Source organism: Oryx dammah, unplaced genomic scaffold (assembly GCF_014754425.2).
Source record: "Oryx dammah isolate SB20612 unplaced genomic scaffold, SCBI_Odam_1.1 HiC_scaffold_17, whole genome shotgun sequence".
NCBI lineage: Eukaryota > Metazoa > Chordata > Mammalia > Artiodactyla > Bovidae > Oryx > Oryx dammah.
The window spans coordinates 63,497,914-63,520,048 of NW_024070201.1; the positions used below are offsets into that span (position 1 = coordinate 63,497,914).

Here is a 22,135-nt window from a genome sequence, read left to right on the forward strand (position 1 = left end):
TTCCAAATAATAATCTGGTGATATGCTTCAAAACCATCAATGCGCTTAACAGCAGATTCAGAAACTCCAAATTTATCCTGAGGAGATCATCAGACATCCTTGCAGAGATGTATTTACAATGCTGCGTGTCACAGCCCTATTCAACATACAAGGCTTAAATATACATTTGGGATGGGGTTGTTTTATAGTACATACAGTATATTATTAGGAAGTTTAAAAATAGTAATAGAAATATAGTTATAGTAAGAGCTATATTAACAGATATAACATAACTCTTATGATATGTTGACCAGTGAAAATTTTGTTGTTTTCGGTTTAGTCACTAAGTTGTGGTCCTACTCTTTTGCAACCCCATGAACTATAGCCCGCCAGGCTCCTCTGTCCACGGGATTTCCCAGGCAAGAATACTGGAGTGGGTTGCTATTTCCTTCTGCAAGGGATCTTCTCGACTCGCTTTAGCAATGTACAATATCTGCACATAATAAGAAATGGAAATGTACATAACTGTAAAGATTAACTAAAATGTTACTCCTGAAGTATCAGTGGTGATGCCTGTTTTTTCTCCAAACTTTTATTCACCGTCTGAACTTGTTCATAATGAGAAAACATCATGCTTATAACCAGAAAACAGAAATGAAACTAAACCTGATTGCTTTATTTTTGAAAAAAAGTTAACTTTTTCACTAAAAAGACAGGATTTTTATGGATAGAACTCTTTAGCCATAAGAAATTTATAGGACCAAGAAGGAAAAAGGAAATTTTGGAGTGCTTTCCTTCATCTTGGGAAAACAAATGCAGAATCTAGATCTCCCAGATTGTATATATTTTCACTTTTTCTGAAACCTTACATTCTACTAGTCCAAACTTCTCATTGATTTGCAAGATGGAAATATAATTTGGCTTCCTAGGCATCACCACTATGGGCCTATTATGTAACTTAAGAAAAACCTGATGGCCTGCTCAGTAGTTCAGGAGCAGCAGTTTCCCTGTGTCACAGAGTAGCTGCCTCCCTGGTGGAGAGTGGTCCTGGGCTCTGTAACAAGGACCTGCCAACCTGTGACTCCAGAGATCCCACTGGGCTGTGGTTGCAGAGTCTGTTTGTCTCCCTGCCGCCTACTTTATGGCCTCAGTCTTTGCTTCGCGAACCAAGGACACATGTGCAGAAATAAAAGTGAATATTGCAGGCTGAGAGAATAAAGCTCTTTTAGTCTTGGAAATTCTACATGGCTTGGTGTTTCTTATGTACTTGTTTTTGTTGATTTGTTGGTTTGTTTTTGCTAAATTCAGTCCAAAGTGGTATCCAAGGAAGAAGAGTTTTTGCTTTTTTGGTCTGCATATCTCTGGAGCCCTCACTGGCTTCTGAGGCACTGGAACTAGGTAACGAAGAAGGAACCAACTCTTAGTCAATGTTAAGTCAAATCAATACCAACCTGACTTTCCTCGAAATCAGTGGGACTGAATAGTCCATTACAGGTTCAAAGACTTGTCTGATTTCCAGTTTGTTTGAAAAATCTCACCTAACCTACCATTCATCCTGCAAAACCTTTTTCTCTTATTCTTAAAAAATTACTCAATAGAGTGATATGCTGTAATAGCATTTTTCAAATCACAGGTGAGAGAATTTCTTAAATAAAATAGCATCCTGTTACACCCTTTTGGAAAACATTTAAAGCTGAACTAATGCTGTGTGTGCTTCCCTGTGGCTCAGATCATAAAGAACCCGCCTGCAATGCGGGAGACCCCGGCTCAATCCCTCTGTTGGGAAGATCTCTTAAAGAAGGGAATGGCTACCCACTGCAATATTCTTACCTGGAGAATACCATGGATAGAGGAGACTGGCAGGCTACAGCCCATGGGGTCACAAAGAATCAGACATGACTGAGCTACTAACGCTTTTCCCTAATGCTATATGTGGCAAATTATGCCTAAAGATGCACCGTATGCATTCAGCTGGGAAATGTTATATGAGATCATAGTTCCAGGACAGCGGCATACCAGCAAAAAGTTCAGCAGAAAAATCAAAAGTTCCTAAAAGGAGTCAAGAATCTACAGTGTTCTACTTTTTCAAAAATATTTTAATAAGATGTGAAAAGTGTTCTCACTGAATATTGTGATGGGAAGATGTTGAAAAAGGAGTGGCAAAGAAGTTAAAGGAGCGAGCAGAGAGAAACGGTGATTTCTTGCGTTCTCTACCTGGAAGCGGTACCCAGAGCAGTGATCCAAGCTTGGAAAATGCCAGCAAAAAAGGAGAAAGGGTTTTTCCTGGTCACTAGAAAGTAAATCAAGGGGAGAAAGATCCCCCCATGAATGATGAGGCCGACAATCACCGTGATCATGTACATCCCCAGTTGCCTAGCAACCACTTCTAAGTCCTTGATTGCAATGATCTTCCCACAGATTAGGCAGGCAATACCCAGGGGAGAGTACCTGAAAAACAGAAAAGAAAAAGCGTGAAAGAGCTGGTGATGGGATTTAGAATTTAAAATCTGGGCCCTCCTAGGTACCATACCATGAGGAAAACCCTCCACATTACTGTACAAAGAGAGTTTACAAAAGAGGACCAGGAGATTCAATACATACTATATTTTGCTTCTGACTAGCCACAGTATCTGAAATCTTTTCTATGGACCCAGTGGCTCCTGCTCTGATGAAAAATCCCACGATAAACTTTGTTGCTCAGGTAATTTTTTAGGGCTAGAGGAGACAAGTTTTACCACCTCTTAAGTAAGCACCACGCTTAAAGTTAAGAGACACCCAAGTTACATCTTTAATAATCTTGTTTGACTTCTCTATTCCATATCTTCTTTCCTGAAAATTGAGAATAAATCTAGAGCTTCCCAGAAAACTCATCCGAGTTTCATCAATTTATGAACACTGGTGTTTGTAAACTGTGCTTTGTTTTTGGCTTGAAAGGAATTTAGAGAAAGAGAGAGAGAGAGCTGCCCAAACAAGAAAATCATATGAGCCAAAGAGCATGTTTAGAGAAACGTGATTTTATCACTTCCAAGTTTGAAAGTGTTTCTTTCCATACTTATTCCAACAAGAATGCTGGTTGCCACTCATCGTATTTCAAGCATTATGGGGAGACATCCACACATTTAATTCTTACCACAACCCTAAAACCAAGATTTCATTATGGCTGTTTGGCAAATGAGGAAATTGAGGTTTGGAAAAGTTACATAACAGGCCCAAGATCATGAAACCAGGAAAGAGGAGGAGGAGAATAATCTCAGATCTGTGAAACACTACCACTGGGGGTTTTCATCTCTACCCACCAAACCACTTCCTTGAAGGAGCAGTTGTAGCTTTTTGTGCAGAAGCAGTTTGCCACCTATCAATCTATCTTAAGAAAAACTTATTTTCTATGTCTATACTATTTTATAGTATGCTTGGAAACAATCTACCATCGTCCTCACTCTTCATTCAGCCAACCATGTTCTTTCTCTCTTACCTTGAGTAAGCTTTTCACATGTTTGGCAACACCCTTTTTCACTGCTTAACCTGCTGGTGTTGGAGCATGAAATTGTTCAGCCTGTGATACTTCTGACTGAAATGAACATGTCTGTGGGAACACTGCCACCTTATTAAGAATTATGAATATATTTGAAAGAAAGACTGCGGGGCAAACGAAGTCAGGCTCCCAGCTGCGGGAGGGGAGTCAGAAAAAAGAGAAGGTCAGCGAGCAGATTTGGTGGTTTTTTTTCTATCAATTGTGTTTGGAGCAAGCAAGCACTTCCTGGGTTAAAGCAAAGCCATGAGGAGTAGATGAGAGTCATATTCACAATTACACGAGACGTGGAGGTTGTCCAGCCATTTACCAGCTCTATGACTTTGGTTGGTGACTTATTTCCATTTTACAGATGTGCAAGTCAAGGCTTAGAGAAGCTAACTACAACCTCATGAGACTGCTGTGAGAATTAGGTTTCTTTTTTTTTTAAGTCTTTACTGAATGTATCACAATACTGCTTCTGTTTTATGCCTTGGCTTTTTGGCCACAAGGCATGTGGGATCTCACCTCCCCAAGGAAGGAAAGAAGGTGAAGTCGCTCAGTCGTGTCTGACTCTTTGCGACCCCATGGACTGTAGTCTACCAGGCTCCTCCGTCCACAGGATTTTCTAGGCAAGAATACTGGAGTGGGTAGCCTTTCTCTTCTCCAGGGGATCTTCCCGACCCAGGGATTGAACCCGGGTCTGCTGCATTGTAGGCAGACGTTTTACCATCTGAGCCACCAGGGGAGGGGATCAAAACTGCACCTCTGGCATTGGAAGGCAAAATCCTAATCACTGGTCCACCAGGGAAGTCGGTGATTACATTTTTGAACTTGCATATATGTACACACTATCAGAAGTCCTGCCCCCCACCAATCCCTGTCAGCACCATTAGTTCTCTGCTGACACAGGTGTGCACGCTTAGCCGCTCAATCACGTCCAACTCTTTTCGACCCTGTGAACTGTAGCCTGCCAGGCTTCTCTGTCAGTGGGATTTTTCAGGTGAAAATACTGGAGTGGGTTCCTATTTCCTCCTTCAGGGGATCTTCCCAGCCCAGCGACTGAACTCACAGCTCCTGTGTCTCCTGCACTGCAAGCAGATTCTTTACCCACTCAGCCACGGGGAATCCCCCTGATGCAGGCGTCTCTTGCATGTCTGTTTCCACACATCTATTCCATGTCCCCTCATCTCCATGCTGAATGAGTCAAGTCTGAGTTAAAAGAGACTTTCTAAGGCTTCCTTGGTGGCTCAGCTGGTAAAGAATCAGCCTGCAATATGGGAGAACTGGGTTCGATCCCTGGGTTGGGATGATCCCCTGGAGAAGGAGACAGCTACCCACTCCAGTATTCCGGCCTGGAGAATTCCAAGGACAGAGGAGTCTGGCAAGCTACAGTCCCTGGGGTCACAAAGAGTCAGACATGACTGAGTGACTTTCACTTTCACTTCAAGGTATCTCACAGGCTACTGCCAACCCAACTACAGATGATTTTATGAGCAAGCGCTCAAGATCACCACTTAAAGGGATGAAGCACACAACCAAAGCCGTAAACCAAAGTGCATGAAGAGGCTGAGAACTCTTGTGAGGTTTCTAAAGCCAAGGGATGCCCAGCAGTTTCTAAATCAGAAGGATATGACTACAGAGTTGGGGGAGGGAATGGCTCCCATGCTGCCCTGAAACTGGCTGTAACCTCAGCTCTGGGCAGCATTTTCAAAGCCATTGATTCATCCAGGACTGGCCTGTGGCATCTTTTTCTTACTGTTACATCACTCTTTCCTTCTTCCGCCCACTTCACACCTCAGTTCTGGTTATCTTAAGGTTCTCACCAAGGTCTGCTCTCTACTCCACAAACAGGCTCATCCACAGCACTAATGTACCCCGATCTCAGTCCATGTAACCGCAGACTCCTGCCTCCAGATCACCTGGCCTGCCTGAAACAACATGGATTCCCTGGACCCACCACATAGCGACTGAGTTAGAATTTCCCAGAGCTAGCCACTTTCACTTTTCACTTTCATGCATTGGAGAAGGAAATGGCAACCCACTCTAGTGTTCTTGCCTGGAGAATCCCAGGGATGGGGGAGCCTGGTGGGCTGCCGTCTATGGGGTTGCACAGTCGGACACGACTGAAGCGACTTAGCAGCAGCAGCAGCAGCAGCCTTGGGGCATTTATACCTCAAACAAGTTCCCCAGGTCATTCTGATGTATTTAGAAATCACTGTTTTCAGCAATAAAATCTGATCTGCAATGGCTGAAATACAGATATTCCTTGATTAGTCTTTGGAAACTATTTTCTTTATTTAGCTGCAACTTATTCTAGGCTTCCAGTTTTAACCCACTAAAATGATTAACCGGGGACTTTCAAAGACAGGACAGATGGTGGGCCAGATGCTTGGAGTGGTTAGAGATAAGTGGAGGGACTTTCTCAGTCCTGCCCTGAAGTCACTGTGGTTCTGTCCCACATGTTGCCAATAACAACACCGGTCTACCAGTTTGGGGCAGATTTCAAGAGAACTCAAGAGGTGGAAGAGCTTGTCAATAAAGATAAACATTCCAAAAATTACCCAAGGTGCTGTCTGAATTCAGGGTAAGGAAGAAACACAAATCTCCATTTTCCCATTTTACTTTGGGAGAGGTTCTGGCTATCCAAAAAGTCACTTTTGCTGAGAGTTACCATATGGAGGTTAGAACTTTTTATCAGGACAGAGTGAAAGTCAGTTCATGGAGCCTCCAGGCTCCATTATATCACTAGAGCCTAACATTGTTGGCAGAGAAGACATGCTCAAAAGTATTTTGAAAGTGAAAGAATGAATGGATGGATGGGTGGGTGGGTGGATCGGGGGTGGATGGGTGGTGGTGGTAGTGGGTTAACTGAGAGGGAGAGTTGAAACAGTGAGGAGAGATTTCACTTCTTACTGTATGTTTCTATGGTGGTGAGATTAGGAAAAGTTTTATATTCTATATGTTTTGCAGATTTTGAAAAAAATGTTTTAAAGCACTCTGCAAAAAACGAGGATATGAAAATCACACCGAAATTAAGTTTTTCTTTCTTTCCTTTCGGTGATTCAGAGGGCTTTGCAGGCTTCTTAAGGAATTCATGAGCACAGAGAAACAAAGGTTATGGATTGAATTGAATATAATGGTAATTACAATACAATAACAATATTGTGCCTGCAAGCGTGCTAAGTCACTTTAGTCATGTCTAACTCTTTGTGACCCTATGGACTGTAGCCCACCAGGTTCCTCTGTCCCTGGGATTCTCCAGGCAAGATTACTGGAGTGGGTTGCCATGCCCTCCTCCAGAGGATCTTTCTGATCCAGGAATTGGACCCACATCTCCTTTGCCTCATGCAGACAGATTCTTACTGCTGGGCCACCAGTTAAGAGAAAGTCACTCAGTCATGCCCAACTCTTTGTGACCCTATAAACTATACAGTGAACTGAACTGAGACTGTACAGTCCATGGAATTCTCCAGGCCAGAGCACTAGAGTGGGTAGCCTATCCCTTCTCCAGGGGATCTTCCCAACTCAGGGATCAAACCCAGTTCTCCTACCTTGCAGGCAGATTCTGTACCAGCTGAGCCACAAGAGAAGCCCCCGAGCCACCAGAGAAGCCCAATGACAATACTAGTTCATTTGAAATGCTTAGACAGGTCCCAGCACACAGGAACTGCTCCACAACTATTTGTCACAATTTCACTCAATTCTCACAGCAACCCTATGATGTGGATTCTATGATCAATCTCTCTCACAGTCAAGATGAGGAGTGTAGAGTGCATCTAACTTGCCTAACATCACTCAGCTCATAAGAGGAAGATCCCAGGTTCAAATAGAAGTTGAGTTTAATAACACTTTTCTATAATTCCCATTACTAAGGCCATGCAACACTGGGCAAGCTAACCAATGTGCATGGTTTTCTCATCTGGAAAATGAGGTTCACCAAAGTGCCTATTTTTGGTAGGTCTTCAGTTCAGTTCAGTCGCTCAGTCGTGTCCGACTCTTTGTGACCCCATGAATCGCAGCACGCCAGGCCTCCCTGTCCATCACCAACTCCCAGAGCCTGCTCAAACTCATGTCCATCACATCCATGATGCCATCCAATCATCTCATCCTCTGTTGTCCCCTTCTTCTCCTGCCTTCAATCTTTCTCAGCATCAGGGTCTTTTCCAATGAGTCAGTTCTTCGTATCAGGTGGCCAAAGTATTGGAGTTTCAGCTTCACCATCAGTCCTTCCAATGAATATTCAGGACTGATTTCCTTTAGGACGGACAAGTTGGATCTCCTTGCAGTCCAAGGGACTCTCAAGAGTCTTCTCCAACACCACAATTCAAAAGCATTAATTCTTTGGCGCTCAGCTTTCTTTATAGTCCAACTGTCACATCCATACATGACTACTGGAAAAACCATAGTTTTGATTAGACAGACCTTTGTTGGTAAAGTAATGTCTCTGCTTTTTAATATGGTGTCTAGGCTGGTCATAGCTTTTCTTCAAAGGAGCAAGCATCTTTTAATTTCATGGCTGCAGTCACCATCTGCAGTGATTTTGGAGCCCAAAAATAAAGTCTCTCACTGTTTCCATTGTTTCCCCATCTATTCCCCATGAAGTGATGGGACCAGATGCCATGATCTTAGTTTTCTGAATGTTGAGTTTTAAGCCAACTTTTCCACTCTCCTCTTTCACTTTCATCAAGAGGCTCTTCAGTTCTTCTTCGCTTTCTGCCATAAGGGGGGTGTCATCTGTGTATCTGAGGTTATTGATATTTCTCCCAGCAATCTTGATTCCAGCTTGTGCTTCATCCAGCCTGGCATTTCGCATGATGTACTCTGCATATAAGTTAAATAAGCAGAGTAACAATATACAGCCTTGACGTACTCCTTTTCCTATTTGGAACCAGTCTGTTCCATGTCCAGTTCTAACTGCTGCTTCTTGACCAGCATACAGATTTCTCAGCAGGCAGGTCAGGTGGTCTAGTGTTCCCATCTCTTTAAGAATTTTCCACAGTTTGTTGTGATCCATGCAGTCAAAAGCTTTGGTGTAGTCAATAAAGCAGAAGTAGATGTTTTTCTTGAACTTTCTCATTTTTTCAATGATCCAGCAGATGTTGGCAATTTGATCTCTGGTTCCTCTGCCTTTTCTAAATCCAGCTTGAACATCTGGAAGTTCCCAGTTCACGTACTGTTAAAGCCTGGCTTGGAGAATTTTGAGCTTTACTTTGCTAGATGAGTACAATTGTGCAGTAGTTTGAACATTTTTTGGCATTGCCTTTCTTTGGGATTGGAATGAAAACTGACCTTTCTCAGTCCTGTGGCCACTGCTGAGTTTTCCAGATTTGTTGGCAAGTGCAGCACTTTCACTAGGTCTTATTGTGACAAATAAAAGAGTCAACGCATGTAAAATTCTGGAACAGTATTAGGCATGTAGCAGGAATTTGGAAAATCTTAGTTATGACCTAAAATAATAATTATAATAATTATTACCTTCTCAATAATAGATACAGGAGAGTAATTGAAAAAGTGCTGAATATATAGAAAGAATTTAATAATTCTGTTATATATCCTAGTGGCTCAGACAGTAAAGAATCTGCTTGCAATGCAGAAGACACAGGTTCCATCCCTGGGTCAGGAAGATCCCCTGGAGAAGGAAATGGCAACCCACTCCAGTATTCTTGCTTGAGAAATTCCATGGACAGAGGAGCTTGATGGGCTACAGTCCATGGAGTTGCAAAGAGTTGGACACAACTGAGTGACTAACACATCACACGCTAGCATTGTTAGATTAATAGCAGTCTCCTCAATGATGCTTTGTGCTATTATTACTACTCTTTTCTAAAATTTTTAAACAACTCTTTATTTTACATCAGAGTATAGCCAATTAGCAATGTTGTGACAGTTTCAGAGAGACAGCAAAGGGACTCAGCCATACATACACAAATATGCATTCTCCTGCAAACTCCCATCCCATCCAGGCTATCACATAACACTGAGAAGAATTCCCTGTGTATACAGTAGGACCTTGTTGGTTATTCATTTTAAATACAACAATGTGTACATGTCTGTCCCAAAGTCTCTAACCATCCCTTGCCCTCATTCTTCCCCCTGGGAACCACAGGTTCATTCTCTAAGGCTGTGAGTCTGTTTCTGTTTTGTAAATAAGTGCAATTGTATCATTTCTTTTTTAGATCCCACATATAAGGGATGTCATATGATATTTCTCCTTTTCCGTCTGACTTACTTCACTCAGCATGACAATCCCTAGATCCAACCATATTACTACATATGACATTATTTCATTCTCCTTAATGGCTAATATTCCATTGCACATATGTACCGTATCTTCTTTGCTCATTCACCTGTCAATGGACATTTAGGTTGCTCCCATGTCTCGGCTACTGTAAGCAGTGCTGCAATGAACATTGGGGTGCATGTATCCTATTGGATCATGTTTTTGGGGGGGTATATGGCCAGGAGGGGGATTGTAGGGTCATATGGCAGCACTAATTTGTTTTTTAACTATTATTACTATTCTTACTATCGCATAGAGAAGACTACAAAAGAACTCTAATGATTTAAGCTTTGAGGGTGTCAGATAAGATGTGGTTGGCTGTTTTATCCAGAACCTTCTTATACACATCATTATCAATTGCTGGCAAGGCAGCTGAAGAATGAAATAAATATGTAGGATTGACATCTCATGTCATATTACACCCTCCAGACTGTTGGGCTGGATGTGGTAATCAAACAGCTGTCAGAAACCATTCCACAGGCTTTGCTCCTGACTCACAATTGCTCTTCATCTCCAGGGATACGATGTTAAATCTTTAGGAGTTTTGGTTTCAGTGAAGAGGAAACATTTTGATCCACACCCACTCCATCCCTGGGAAGAAGGGAGGATACACTTTATCCCATGACTCATTTGATTTCCTAGAAGATTCCTCCTGCTTCAGGGGCTCAGTGGAAATGACACTGGCTTGGATGAAGGAAGGAATTTTCATACACAACTCACATCATTGGCATCATAGTAAAGAAAACTGAGCTGCATATTTACAGTGAGGGTGCTCACCCTGCTAGGAATTCTAGGAAGTAAAGGCAGATCTTTAATGTTTAAAACTAAGAGGCCTGTTCTGCTTTGCATATTCAGTTCAGTTCAGTCACTCAGTCGTGTTCAACTCTTTGCAACCCCATGAATTGCAGCACGCCAGGCCTCCCTGTCCATCATTAACTGCCGGAGTCTACCCAGACCCATGTCCATTGAGTCAGTGATGCCATCTAACTATCCCATCCTCTGTCGTCCCCTTCTCCTCCTGCCTTCTGTTTTTCGCAACATCAGGGTCTTTTCTAATGAGTCAGCTCTTTGCATCAGGTGGCCAAAGTATTGGAGTTTCAGCTTCAGCATCAGTCCTTCCAATGAACACCCAGGACTGATCTCCTTTAGGATGGACTGGCTGGATCTCCTTGCAGCCCAAGGGACTCTCAAGAGTCTTCTCCAACACCACAGTTCAAAAGCATCAATTCTTCAGCGCTCAGCTTTCTTTATAGTCCAGCTCTCATACCCATACATGACTACTGGAAAAAACCATACCTTTGACTAGACAGACCCAAAGCCTTTCACTGTGTGGATCACAATAAACTGTGGAAAATTCTGAAGGAGATAGGAATACCAGACCACCTGACCTGCCTCCTGAGAAACCTGTATGCAGGTCAGGAAGCAACAGTTAGAACTGGACATGGAACAACAGACTAGTTCCAAATAGGAAAAGGAGTACGTCAAGGCTGTATATTGTCACCCTACTTGTTTAACTTATATGCAGAGTACATCATGAGAAATGGTGGGCTGGAGGAAGCTTTGCATATTACCATTTATTAAACTCTCAGCAAGCTCAGAATGGATTCAAAAGACAAAAGACTGGTTTTTTTTTGGCCGTGCGCATGTGGGATCTTAGTTCCCCAACCAGGGATCGAACCTACGCCCTCTGCATTGGAAGCTTGGTGCCTTAACCACTGGACCACCAGAGAAGTCCTTAAAATATATTTTAAAATATTTTTACAGCATGACATTGTGTGTGACTTTAAATATTCACACAAAAGAAATATTTAGAAATCCAGCCTTGCCTGGGAAGTTGAAGAATCAATACAATAATGGAAAAGAACACACTATTGTACAAGAATCTTTTCCGTATTTCCAAAGTCAATAAAGCAATGATCAGAACAGACCAGAACTATTAAATATGGTTCATAAAGTCATGAGGAACATCTTCTTGATCTGAGACCCTGGGGCTTTTAGCTAGCCCACTTGTTCCTGAAGTTTTAGTAGGAATTTACTACAGGCACATCACTGTGCTTGGTGATAAAATACAAGTTGGGAACAGACTTTGCCCTTGTAAGGTGGGAAGTAAGGGCCAAGAAAAGGAAGAAGAGATGAAGCAGATGGAATTTCAGGGGAAGGAAAGTGGAGGAGGATTGGGGAGGCAGGTGCAGGGGACTGGAGCAGGCAGAGTGAAGCACTCTGTAACCCAGAATTCCCGTGGCAAACAGAACACACACGTTGTTTGGTCTAAGAATGGTTTTACTTTATTCCCAGGTAGACATACAGGACCATCGTAGGGATCTGAAATGAATACATGTAATAATCGTTCTATCTGGTAGATACTGAACATGAGAAATTTCCAGTAACTGGAGGTGACACAGATCCCTTGTGAAGGAGAAGAAGCTGATGCTGTCCTGGCCTACCCTAGACTTCAGAACCACTGACCATAAACACACATGAGATGAAGTGGAGACAATACCACTCACATGATTCAAACCACAACAAAACCCCCACCCACGTACACACCAAAGACTTTGATATCAGTATAAACACCGGCTCCTCTTCTCCCTGGCTATATCATCTTAGGCAAGTTAATTTACCTCCATGAACCTCAATTGCCTTTTCTGTCAATTGGGAACCATAACACCATCTTTGCAGGGTTGTGGGGATTATACTTGAGAGGTATGAAGCACTCTCATGACTCTTGGCAGATAAAAGGAAAACCATAAAGACCATGGTGACCATGACAATGTTAAAGAATCAAGATTTAGTATCTCTGGACCACAGCTTTCTCTACTGTAAAACTAGAGGGTGGAACCAGATTTCCAAGAGCACTTAATCCTGAGTGATGGCACTTTTTCTTGCATGGCCTGAGAACTGCCTCTTTTATTTATTTATTTATTTATTCATTTTCTGTATGAGTCATGAGAACCCAGATCTAAGAGGCATTTCATTTTGGACACCAGAATACTGGAGAAGTGATTCTTCCACATACCCTGGGTCATGCCACATCCTTGGGATCTTGGCCCTATCTTAGTATAGTGTATCCTGATATTGCTCAGATTCACTATTACTGAGTGATATTTCCAGCTTGTCTGGTTTTTGGTTTTTTTGGTTTTGTGTGTATGTGTGTGTTCTTTTCCTCCAGGGCAGAGATGGGTGAACTTTTTATGCAACGGGTCAAACAGTAAACTTTTTAGGCTTTGCAGCCTACACAGTCTTGGTCACAACTACTCAACTCTGCCTTTTAGCACAAAAGCAACCCTAGACAGTACATGAGCGAATAGGTAGGATGGGTCCCAACAAAACCATTCATGGGCACTGAATATGAATTTTGCATAACCATGTGTTGTGACTGCAGCCATGAAATTAAAAGACGCTTACTCCTTGGAAGAAAAGTTATGACCAACCTAGATAGCATATTCAAAAGCGGAGACATTACTTTGCCGACTAAGGTCCATCTAGTCAAGGCTATGGTTTTTCCTGTGGTCATGTATGGATGTGAGAGTTGGACTGTGAAGAAGGCTGAGTGCCGAAGAATTGATGCTTTTGAGCTGTGGTGTTGGAGAAGACTCTTGAGGGTCCCTTGGACTGCAAGGAGATCCAACCAGTCCATTCTGAAGGAGATCAACCCTGGGATTTCTTTGGAAGGAATGATGCTAAAGCTGAAGCTCCAGTACTTTGGACACCTCATGCAAAGAGCTGACTCATTGGAAAAGACTCTGATGCTGGGAGAGATTGGAGGCAGGAGGAGAAGGGGACGACAGAGGATGAGATGGCTGGATGGCATCACTGACTCGATGGACGTGAGTCTGAGTGAACTCCGGGAGTTGGTGATGGACAGGGAGGCCTGGCGTGCTGCGATTCAGGGGGTCGCAAAGAGTCGGACATGACTGAGCGACTGTGAACTGAACTGAATGTATTGTGATTATTAATATTCTAGATTTATTTTCAGCAAAATAAAAACAGAACCCATTCTTAACTCACAGGCCACACAAAACAAATGGCAGATAAGATCTGGCCCACAGGCTTTATAGTTTTCCTGCTCATTATCTATGGAAAGTTCCAAAAAAGAGAGTTCCATTCCTGTTTTTCAAAGTCTTTCCAGAGAAATCGTTCCTTGATTCATGCCTGCTCGCCCTGTCCTGCTAGGAGGGTTCAGGGTCCTTTGGAGACCCCACGACCACCTCACACCCCCACCACAACGATCTAAGAACAGAGCCACTTACCACATGATCATGATTACTAACTTCATTACAATTTCATTCAAAATGTTGAAGAATTCCACCATCAACTTGGCCTGCTCGCCCATCTTCCCCATGGCAATGCCAAAAGCAATGAAAAACCCTATCAGACCTGTTGGGTGAATCACAGAACACAAAAGGACAAATGATAAAATACGTGTTTTCTTCTTGTTCGTAACCAGCCCCTGTGTATGCAGCCACATTCTCACCACCGGCTACCCTACGAATTAAGCATTAAAAGACAGAAGTATTATGTCCCACACTGAAAATACCTTTCCCCTGCATAATTATGGATTTCCTGACTATCTTCCACATGAGCAAGCTGAACTATAAGCAGGTTAGTTCCTTGGAGAAAATGAATTCATTTTCATTCCAAACTAAAAAGTACTCTCTTCTCTCTCCCCCCTGCCCCTCACTTATGAAGTCATGTGTAAGCAGATTCCATTAGTAGCTAGATTAACGAAGAAAGGCTTGTTGGGACTTGGGGATTATCATGTAAACCTTGGAGCCAATATTAGAAGCGCAAAGACCAATTAGCCAATTCAGTCTTTGCCAGGGTTATGTCTATATTAGTTTGTTGTTATCCCAAATTAATGCTTGGTTGGTATATGTTTCACTCTAGGAAAATCCTAAACATGAAATTATTTTTCTATTGCTTATTTGAGAAGGAGGAAGAAATCTTGAAAAATCAAAGAGAAAGCAATGAGAAATCCAAAACAGCTGGGAAACCCCAGATGACCCAGTTTGTTTGGATTTAACCTGTTATTTATTAATTCATCATCATTTTTTCCATGGTCCAAACGGTTAGAACACTTTCTTTTTTATTGTGTGTGCTTTGTTTTTTTTCCAGGATCATAAAACTAGAATATACTCTTTGTTATTTTCTAGCCCCTTGGCCCTCTTCTCCTTTTACTTGATGTCACTTGACTTCCATCTAAGTGCAGCCCCACCTCAGCTCCCAGGGTCGATCTAATCCCAGGCCAGGAGGGTCTGGGGAACCCTGTCCCCACCTCTTGATGTCAGCATCAAATTGCACTAAGTCCTGGACTAAGACCAACCGCCAACCTTGGATCTTATTTCTGTGTTGCCTTTGCCTCATTCTCTGAGTATCTGTCCTGGAAACCTGCCTGATATGTTAGTTCCTCCAAGGCAAGACCCAGCTTTTCTCTCCCCAGAAAATTCTCTCTGCCATCACTCCCTCCACCCTGCTTCCTCAGCATCTCACCCTGGAGTCTCACCCAAACTCTCCTAGTGTCTGGGGTGCGCTCCATGGCTAACAGATGTCCCCATACTGCCTGTGGGGGGTGGGGTGTCTCTGGATTTCTGATAACCAGTCATCATGTGCCCCTGAACTTCCAATCTGTGATTGCCAATCTTGGTGCTCCAATGCTAATGACTCCCATGGACTATAAACCAATGTCATTGTTCCCTTGGCAACAGGCCCTTGCTTGCCCATCTGACTTATTTTCTGCCCTGCAGTATGGGCCATCCACTCTTCCCTCTCTCCCCTCCTCTTCCCTACACCTACTCTGTCCCACTTGGGCAGACTTTATTTCTAGCCCCTCCCTATTATATCCAGTTTCTTATAGTGTCCATTTATGCCCACAGTCTTGAGCCATATCAAGGTAAATTATAGCATTGATTTGATTCTCTTAGGGGAAAATTCTTTCTGTCCAAACTTCTGAATTTACCTTTTCCTTAGTTACCAAAACCATTTACTTCTCATACCAAGTACATATCAACCCAGATTGTTCAACTATCCTTTGCTGGACCCTCTCTTCTTCAGAAAAAAGAATCTAGCACTTGCACTGAAATTCTTAATCCATGATATTTAATATTTCCCCTTTTCAGCTGTTAGCCAGAAAGATTAACTAGTGACTTACAAGTCAGTTTTGGCCATAAATACAAAGGCTTAATGAGAATTAGTGTGACCTAGAATTAGAGTGACCTAGTTCTGCAGTAGCAGAGGAAATCAAATTTAGGCTCATCTCAAACCCACAGCGAGGAGTTTTCTAGGTGTGTGGTGAGTGACAATCTGTGAATATCATGGCTGAGAATAGCTAGTGCCACGTGATTAATTCCATCTGGAAATTTTAAGATAAAATGCCCAAGGTCTCAAGGTCCCAAAGAACTAGAATAAAATAGCATCCCTGGCAGGGTCAGCAGAAACTGTCCATCTCCATGAGTATAAGAGAGAGAGATGTTGAAAGGAGTGATCTCTCACAGGAGTTGACTTAAGTGGTTGGGATTGAATTGAAGTGAAGCCCAGAGTAGTCTGGAGGTTTGGGGAGTAGAGAAATGAGTCTTTAAAGAAGTGGGAGGCTGGAACCGGAGTTTTTATCTTCACTATTGCAATGCTTGATCCTCGGGACTTTCCAACACCAAAAAACAAACAAAAACCAAAAAAAAAAAAAGCCACCATCTCTGCCTTGGAAGACCGTGGAAAGAACCTTATTTCAGCCATAATTTGTAAATGGGAAGTTTCTCAACAGTCTAACTTCCTTTAGCTCTCCAGGGCCTCAATCTGCACTTAGAAACCCATGGCCAGCCTGTCATTTTCCTCTGTAAACACTGCCTCATTGAACTCACTCACTGGAACAGCCAGTGTTTCATTTGAACAAAGCCCTCTTAGACTTGGTCACTGGGGTTGAGCGAGTCCTGAATGGTGTTGAAACTCCCCAGTACAGCCAAAGGTCATGTGACTTCCCAGAATCCACCAAGACCCTGGAAATGACCACAAAAAGTCTTCTGAATGATTCACTCCAGAGCCCTGACCCCATTACTCATGGCCACAGTACAAAACGGTGGGGCCACATTGACCATGAGTTGTGGGGGGAAAGGGGAGTTGGGAATGCCTGAAAGGGTCACAGATATCTGGACAGTGGCAAAGAAGAGCCACTCAAGATTGGATGTGGAGGGTGTTTACAAATTCTTCTCCTCAGAGAAACTCTCTCACTTTCTCCTTCCTCCTCTCACCTCCCACTGATTGTCAACAATATTTATTGATCTTCTGTTGCCTGGCAACCTGGTCTGCTTATCTCTTCTCTCACTCTCACTTCCTGCCAGGTCAAAGAAAAAGACACTTTTTAGTGATGGGGCAATCTTGCTGAGTCAACCATTCTGGATGAGTAAGGAGTACGGTTACCAAATTGAGAAGAAAAAAAAGGACTCCCAGATGAAATCTGAATTTCAGATAAAGAATGCATTTTTTAAAATACAAGTATATCCAGTGCAATATTTGGGACATAATCCTTTAACACTATCTGTTGTTTATCTGAAATTCCCATGAAATGGGCACCCTGTATATTATCTGACACCCCTACCAAAGAGACAAGGGCATTTGATCTTCTAGATGACAAAGCGAGCTCAATCTTTTCTAAAGAGCTCTCATTCAAATCCTTAGAAAGCTCGCTCTGCATGGATCAGCGTATTTCTTCCACATAGATTTCCCATTTCTCGTACCTTATGACCAAATGCCCCTCTGTCTTGGCTTGGGGACACCATTCTAGCAGTGGACTGGGTTATCGTGGGGAGAATGGACCCAGGGGTGGTTGGGGAGTAAACTGAGTGGGGAGTATCCTCTGTGGGTTTTTCCTCCTGAGCAGCTCACCTTTAATGATGAGAGCAGCTCGCATGATAAAGCACAGGGCACGTACCACTGGGCCCACGTGCACAATCTCATTGAATCCTCGCAATGATTTACAAGAGAAATGCCAACTCCATGCCCACTTTACAGATGAATCTTGAGACATAGAGGAATCTGTCCACAATTAGATAATCAGTGAATGGTCCATAAGGGATCCAAACAGGATCCAAACTGGTCTAACTGCAGAGTCCAAGAACCCCTGTGATGGCATGCTCAGAAGGTTCCACACTCGGGGAAAGGGCTCCCTGGAATCCCAGAAAGTTAAAACAAAAGCTTCTCCTTTTAAGAAGCTCCTTTTAGCACCAGTGCCAACACTTTCCACTTCTAAAAGCACTGCCTTTGTTTACAGACTGTGATGACTGGGGTGGGACAGCTCCTAAGCCTACACAGTCCTGAGACTCACTCAAGGGTGGCTAGAAGAGAAAGAAATAAAAGACTCGGTTGTGTAACCTCATGAAATGCAGAGTCAGAGAAAGTGACTGGCCAAGACCAGGCAGAAAGTCAGGGAAGTGCCCTATGTTAGTCCCTTCTTCTCCAACGCCAGTCCCCACACCCCCACGTGGTATTGCTCCTGCCTTCTCCCTTGCCCTTCCTCTCAACTCAGTCCCAGTTACCCTCAAATCGCTCCCCAGAGAAAGCCTCTTGCTCCACCTACAGGACAGCAAGGCGACTGGCTTTCAGGATGCCCGGGTGCTGCACGGCCAGGAAGGCGGGCCACGTGACCCCGGCAGAGGTGTCTCCCGCAAGGAGATGAAGACAAGGGTACTCACCTAAGACGTTCATGCCATCCTTGAACTCCAGGCCCTTCTTGATGACCACCTGGGTCTCCTCCGGAGCCTCGGTCACAGTCTCATTCAACAGCGAGAGGATAGCGTTGGTAGAATTGCTGTCCTCCTCTGATGGGGGGGCCACCAGGACTTTCTTGGTCACTGTTTGAATCTAATGGGATGGGGAAAAAAACAAAGATGAGACGCTGTTAAAATCACCAAAATCCTAGCCAATTATGTGTTTTTAAATTCCTAATATGTCAAAAATAAGAAATGTCATAAACGAGATTATAAAATTGGGGAATTTGACAGAGTGATGCTTTAAGGCACAAATACAGGTGAGAAATGGCTGTCCTCATCCCATGGTAGGGACAGGACTTATAATATTCTCTTGTAATTACTATGAGCAGTATGGTCAGTAACGGGACACAAGCTTTGAGCGGAGTGACGCCTGTCTGCTTCTTTCATTCCCAGGGAGACAATATCAAATATGAAACCCAGTTGGATGACCTGCTGGCCCCTGTGACGGGTCCTGGATCTGGCCAGGAATAGGAGGGTGATGGTCTTGGTGGGGGTCAGATCAGCATCCCATGACTCACACGATTTGCTTCTCTCTGCCTGGTTTCCATCACATGGGAGTCTTGAAAGACCCACTCTCACGTGGGCTCCTCCCAGAGCCTGGCTCTGCTGGGGATTTCCATCTGGCTGCCAGATGTGCCAGCCACCAGCAGTCACCACAGCAGGGAGGTGTGAGGTGGGAGGACAGCCTCTCCTTCTGGGCAATGATACCAAGACTTGCTCCATGTTCCCCAAGCATCTCTGGGCCAACAGTCCCCTAAGAAGCTCTCAGGCTGTTCCTCGACATCTGGGGCAGCCATTCTATTTTCAAAGGTGCCAGGCATTCTTCATGCTGTGAAAATGCAACGTCTGAGCCCAGAGAATCACTACCTCCCTGGGCATGAAAATAGAAGGCGTGCAGAATCCTAGAATGTCAGTGCTGGCATGTAGTAGGCGACAGATGGCTGAAGCCTGAATAGATACGGAAGAAGAGGCATGGAGAAGTCAAGTGACTCGTCAGATGTCATAGAGTTATTGGGACTTCAGCTCAGATGCACTGACCACCCCCGAGTTCTTTCACCACCTGTGCTGCCTGCTAAACTATATGGACACAATCCTCCAGCAGCTGAGCCCAAGGGAAAGCAAGGCTGAACAGATCGGCTCTCCTAACTAGGAGAGGGAAGTACAGCGTACACGCCCTGGGGTGAGGCAGTGCTCTGTGTTCCAACCTGGCCACATGCACTTGTGCTGGGAGAGGAGGAAGGCCGGCTGAATGGGAGCAGGCAGCTCACAGCCCCCTTGGCCTGGGCAATGATGGCCCAAAGGGAGAATGCAGCGGGGATCTGAAGGGACGCCTCCATGGACAACAGAGTCATGTGCCTGGGGACAAAGTGAGGACCATAGCCGAATACAGGCCTATTCCGAGAAGGCTAAAGAAGCTAAAGCTCAAAGGAGTAGTGGCCATGTGTGTGCTCAGTCACGTCAGTCGTGTCTGACTCTTTGTGACCCCATGGACCGTAGCCTGCCAGGCGCCTCTGTCCACAGGATTCTCCAGGCAAGATTACTGGAGTGGGTTGCCGTTCCCTTCTCCAGGGGATCTTCCTGATCCAGGGATCAAACCCACGTCTCTCGAGTCTCCTGCATTGGCAGGCGGATTCTTCACCACTGGCGCCACCACGGCCATCGGCCTGAATGAATGGTGGCCTCCAGGATCAGATGGCCAGGTATACCACGTTCCTGCGACATCTGTCAACCTCTTATGTCAACAGGAGCCCCTCAGGACTCACGGGGCTGAGTAACTAACCCTAGGACAGAGAGCTAGCAGTTACTAAGCAGGATTCAAAGTGAGTTCTATTGACTCCAAAATACAGCTCCCCAAGAGCACAGGTGAGTGGCTTGAGCTGGAGGCCAGGCGCTAGGGATGCTGCCACTGAGATGGGGTTCTCTGCCTTTTTTTTCTGGCAATGCAATGTCACCGTCTAGGCATTCCCTGTCTTCCAGCCGTCTTCAAGACCCTCCTAAGCCCTTGGGATTGCCCGTGGGTTAAGCTCCCTTTCCTCTGGGCTGCCCGGAGATTGGCCTATGAAATCTGCACCCTCCCTCAGCCTGAGGTAAAATATTCCACATGATTTTTTTTCCCGGTAGTCCTAACCCAAAGGGACCATGTCCTTGGGCTTCGCTGGAGGACGAAGAGCTCACTCCTCATGTGAATTTTGCTAGCGAAGGGGTGGATCCAGGGCCGGGCGGGGCAGGGAATGGCCCGATCCTCTATCCTGGTGCTGCCCCCCAGCCCTCAGTGCCCTTTGCCCAGGGCAGCAACATGCAGAGATTGCCCATCGACCAGACAGCTCAGGAAGCGTGAGCATGGCTGACACCACACAACTCTCCTCTAGCTCACCTCCGCAGCTCCGGGGGCCTGCCTGCTTCTCAGTCCTGCCCCAGTCACTCAGATGAAAGAGGCTTCTTCTCACATGGAACGTGGTCATGATCGGGTACCAGAGGGAAGCCCAAATCTGTCCCTCTCACCTCCCTCCGATACTGCTCCCACCACCGGCTCGGCCTCCAGCTGCAGCTCCAGGGAGCTCTTTCCAAAACGTTAAGAATAGACTTGGCCCCTGGTTGTGTCCACCGCCCCAGAGCCAGCAAGCTCATCTTTCTAAACAGGCTGGCTGAGGGGCAGGGGCAATAGAGACGGTACCCGGAAGCACCCCTTCTCTAGCTTGTTTCATTCTCTTTTTTTAATCTATGACTGTTTGCGGGACAAAGAATGTTTTTCTTGTCTTAAATGTATTTATTTAAGGCTGCACTGAGCCTTCATTGCTTTCTCTAGCTGCAGTGAGTGGGGGCGCCTCTTCTTTGGGGCGTGAGGGCTTCTCGTGGCAGTGGCTTCCCTTGTTGCGAAGCACAGGCTCTAGGTTACGCAGCCTTCAGCAGTTGCAGCACGCGGACTCAGCAGTCACAGCACACGGGCTCAGCCACTGCGTGGCACGTGGAGTCTTCCCGGACCAGGGACCACACCCAAGTCCCCTGCACTGGCAGGCGGGCTCCCATCCACTGCACCATCAGGGAAGTCCCCTAGTTGGTTTCTAGTCACTCCCCACTCAACTTCTCCTGCCTGGGATGTTTCCTTTAACATAGTGCCTTGCTACAAGTGCATCCAAAGTGGCCTTGGAAAGCAGAGACCACATTCCAGATTTATCCAGAGTGCCCTGGCTCAGCAGTGGGTGGCAATGGCACCTTGAGGGCAGCTGGGAATGCAGACTTCTCTTCTCTGTAACCTGTTTCCTAAATTTATTCTTCTGTGAGTCACTGGAAATGGCTGAAGGAGGTTCCTTGGTTCTAGTTTACTTTCAACCAGGGCTAATGGGAATTGAAGTATATTCTAACCTAAACTAACTTTGGGTCTAGACAACAGGCTGGTTGTCTGTTGAGGGGCGTCTGGGCAGCTGACTCAGTCGATTTACTTGAGAGAGGCTAGGATTTGGGACCCGGGACCTGGGACGCTTTGCTGCCATGCTTGCACCGGGGCAAATGTCTCCTCAAGCAACAGTAAAAAGAAGCTATCAGGGACTAACGACAACTGCATGCATGCACAGTTGAGGCAAATTATGAGCAACATAATGCAAAAAG

General features: G+C 44.7%; 1 protein-coding gene across 1 annotated transcript in view; it reads right to left on the bottom strand.

Moving 5' to 3' along the window:
• The window catches only part of SLC1A2 (solute carrier family 1 member 2), a 160,472-nt gene that overhangs the window by 32,321 nt on the left and 106,016 nt on the right, over positions 1-22,135 (bottom strand). Inside the window, exons 5-7 of the mRNA XM_040259014.1 lie at positions 18,452-18,620; positions 14,021-14,147; positions 2,194-2,427 (exon numbers count right to left, since the gene is read on the bottom strand). Of these exons, the coding sequence (XP_040114948.1) occupies positions 2,194-2,427; positions 14,021-14,147; positions 18,452-18,620 (530 nt within the window). The remainder of the gene's footprint in view (positions 1-2,193; positions 2,428-14,020; positions 14,148-18,451; positions 18,621-22,135) is intronic.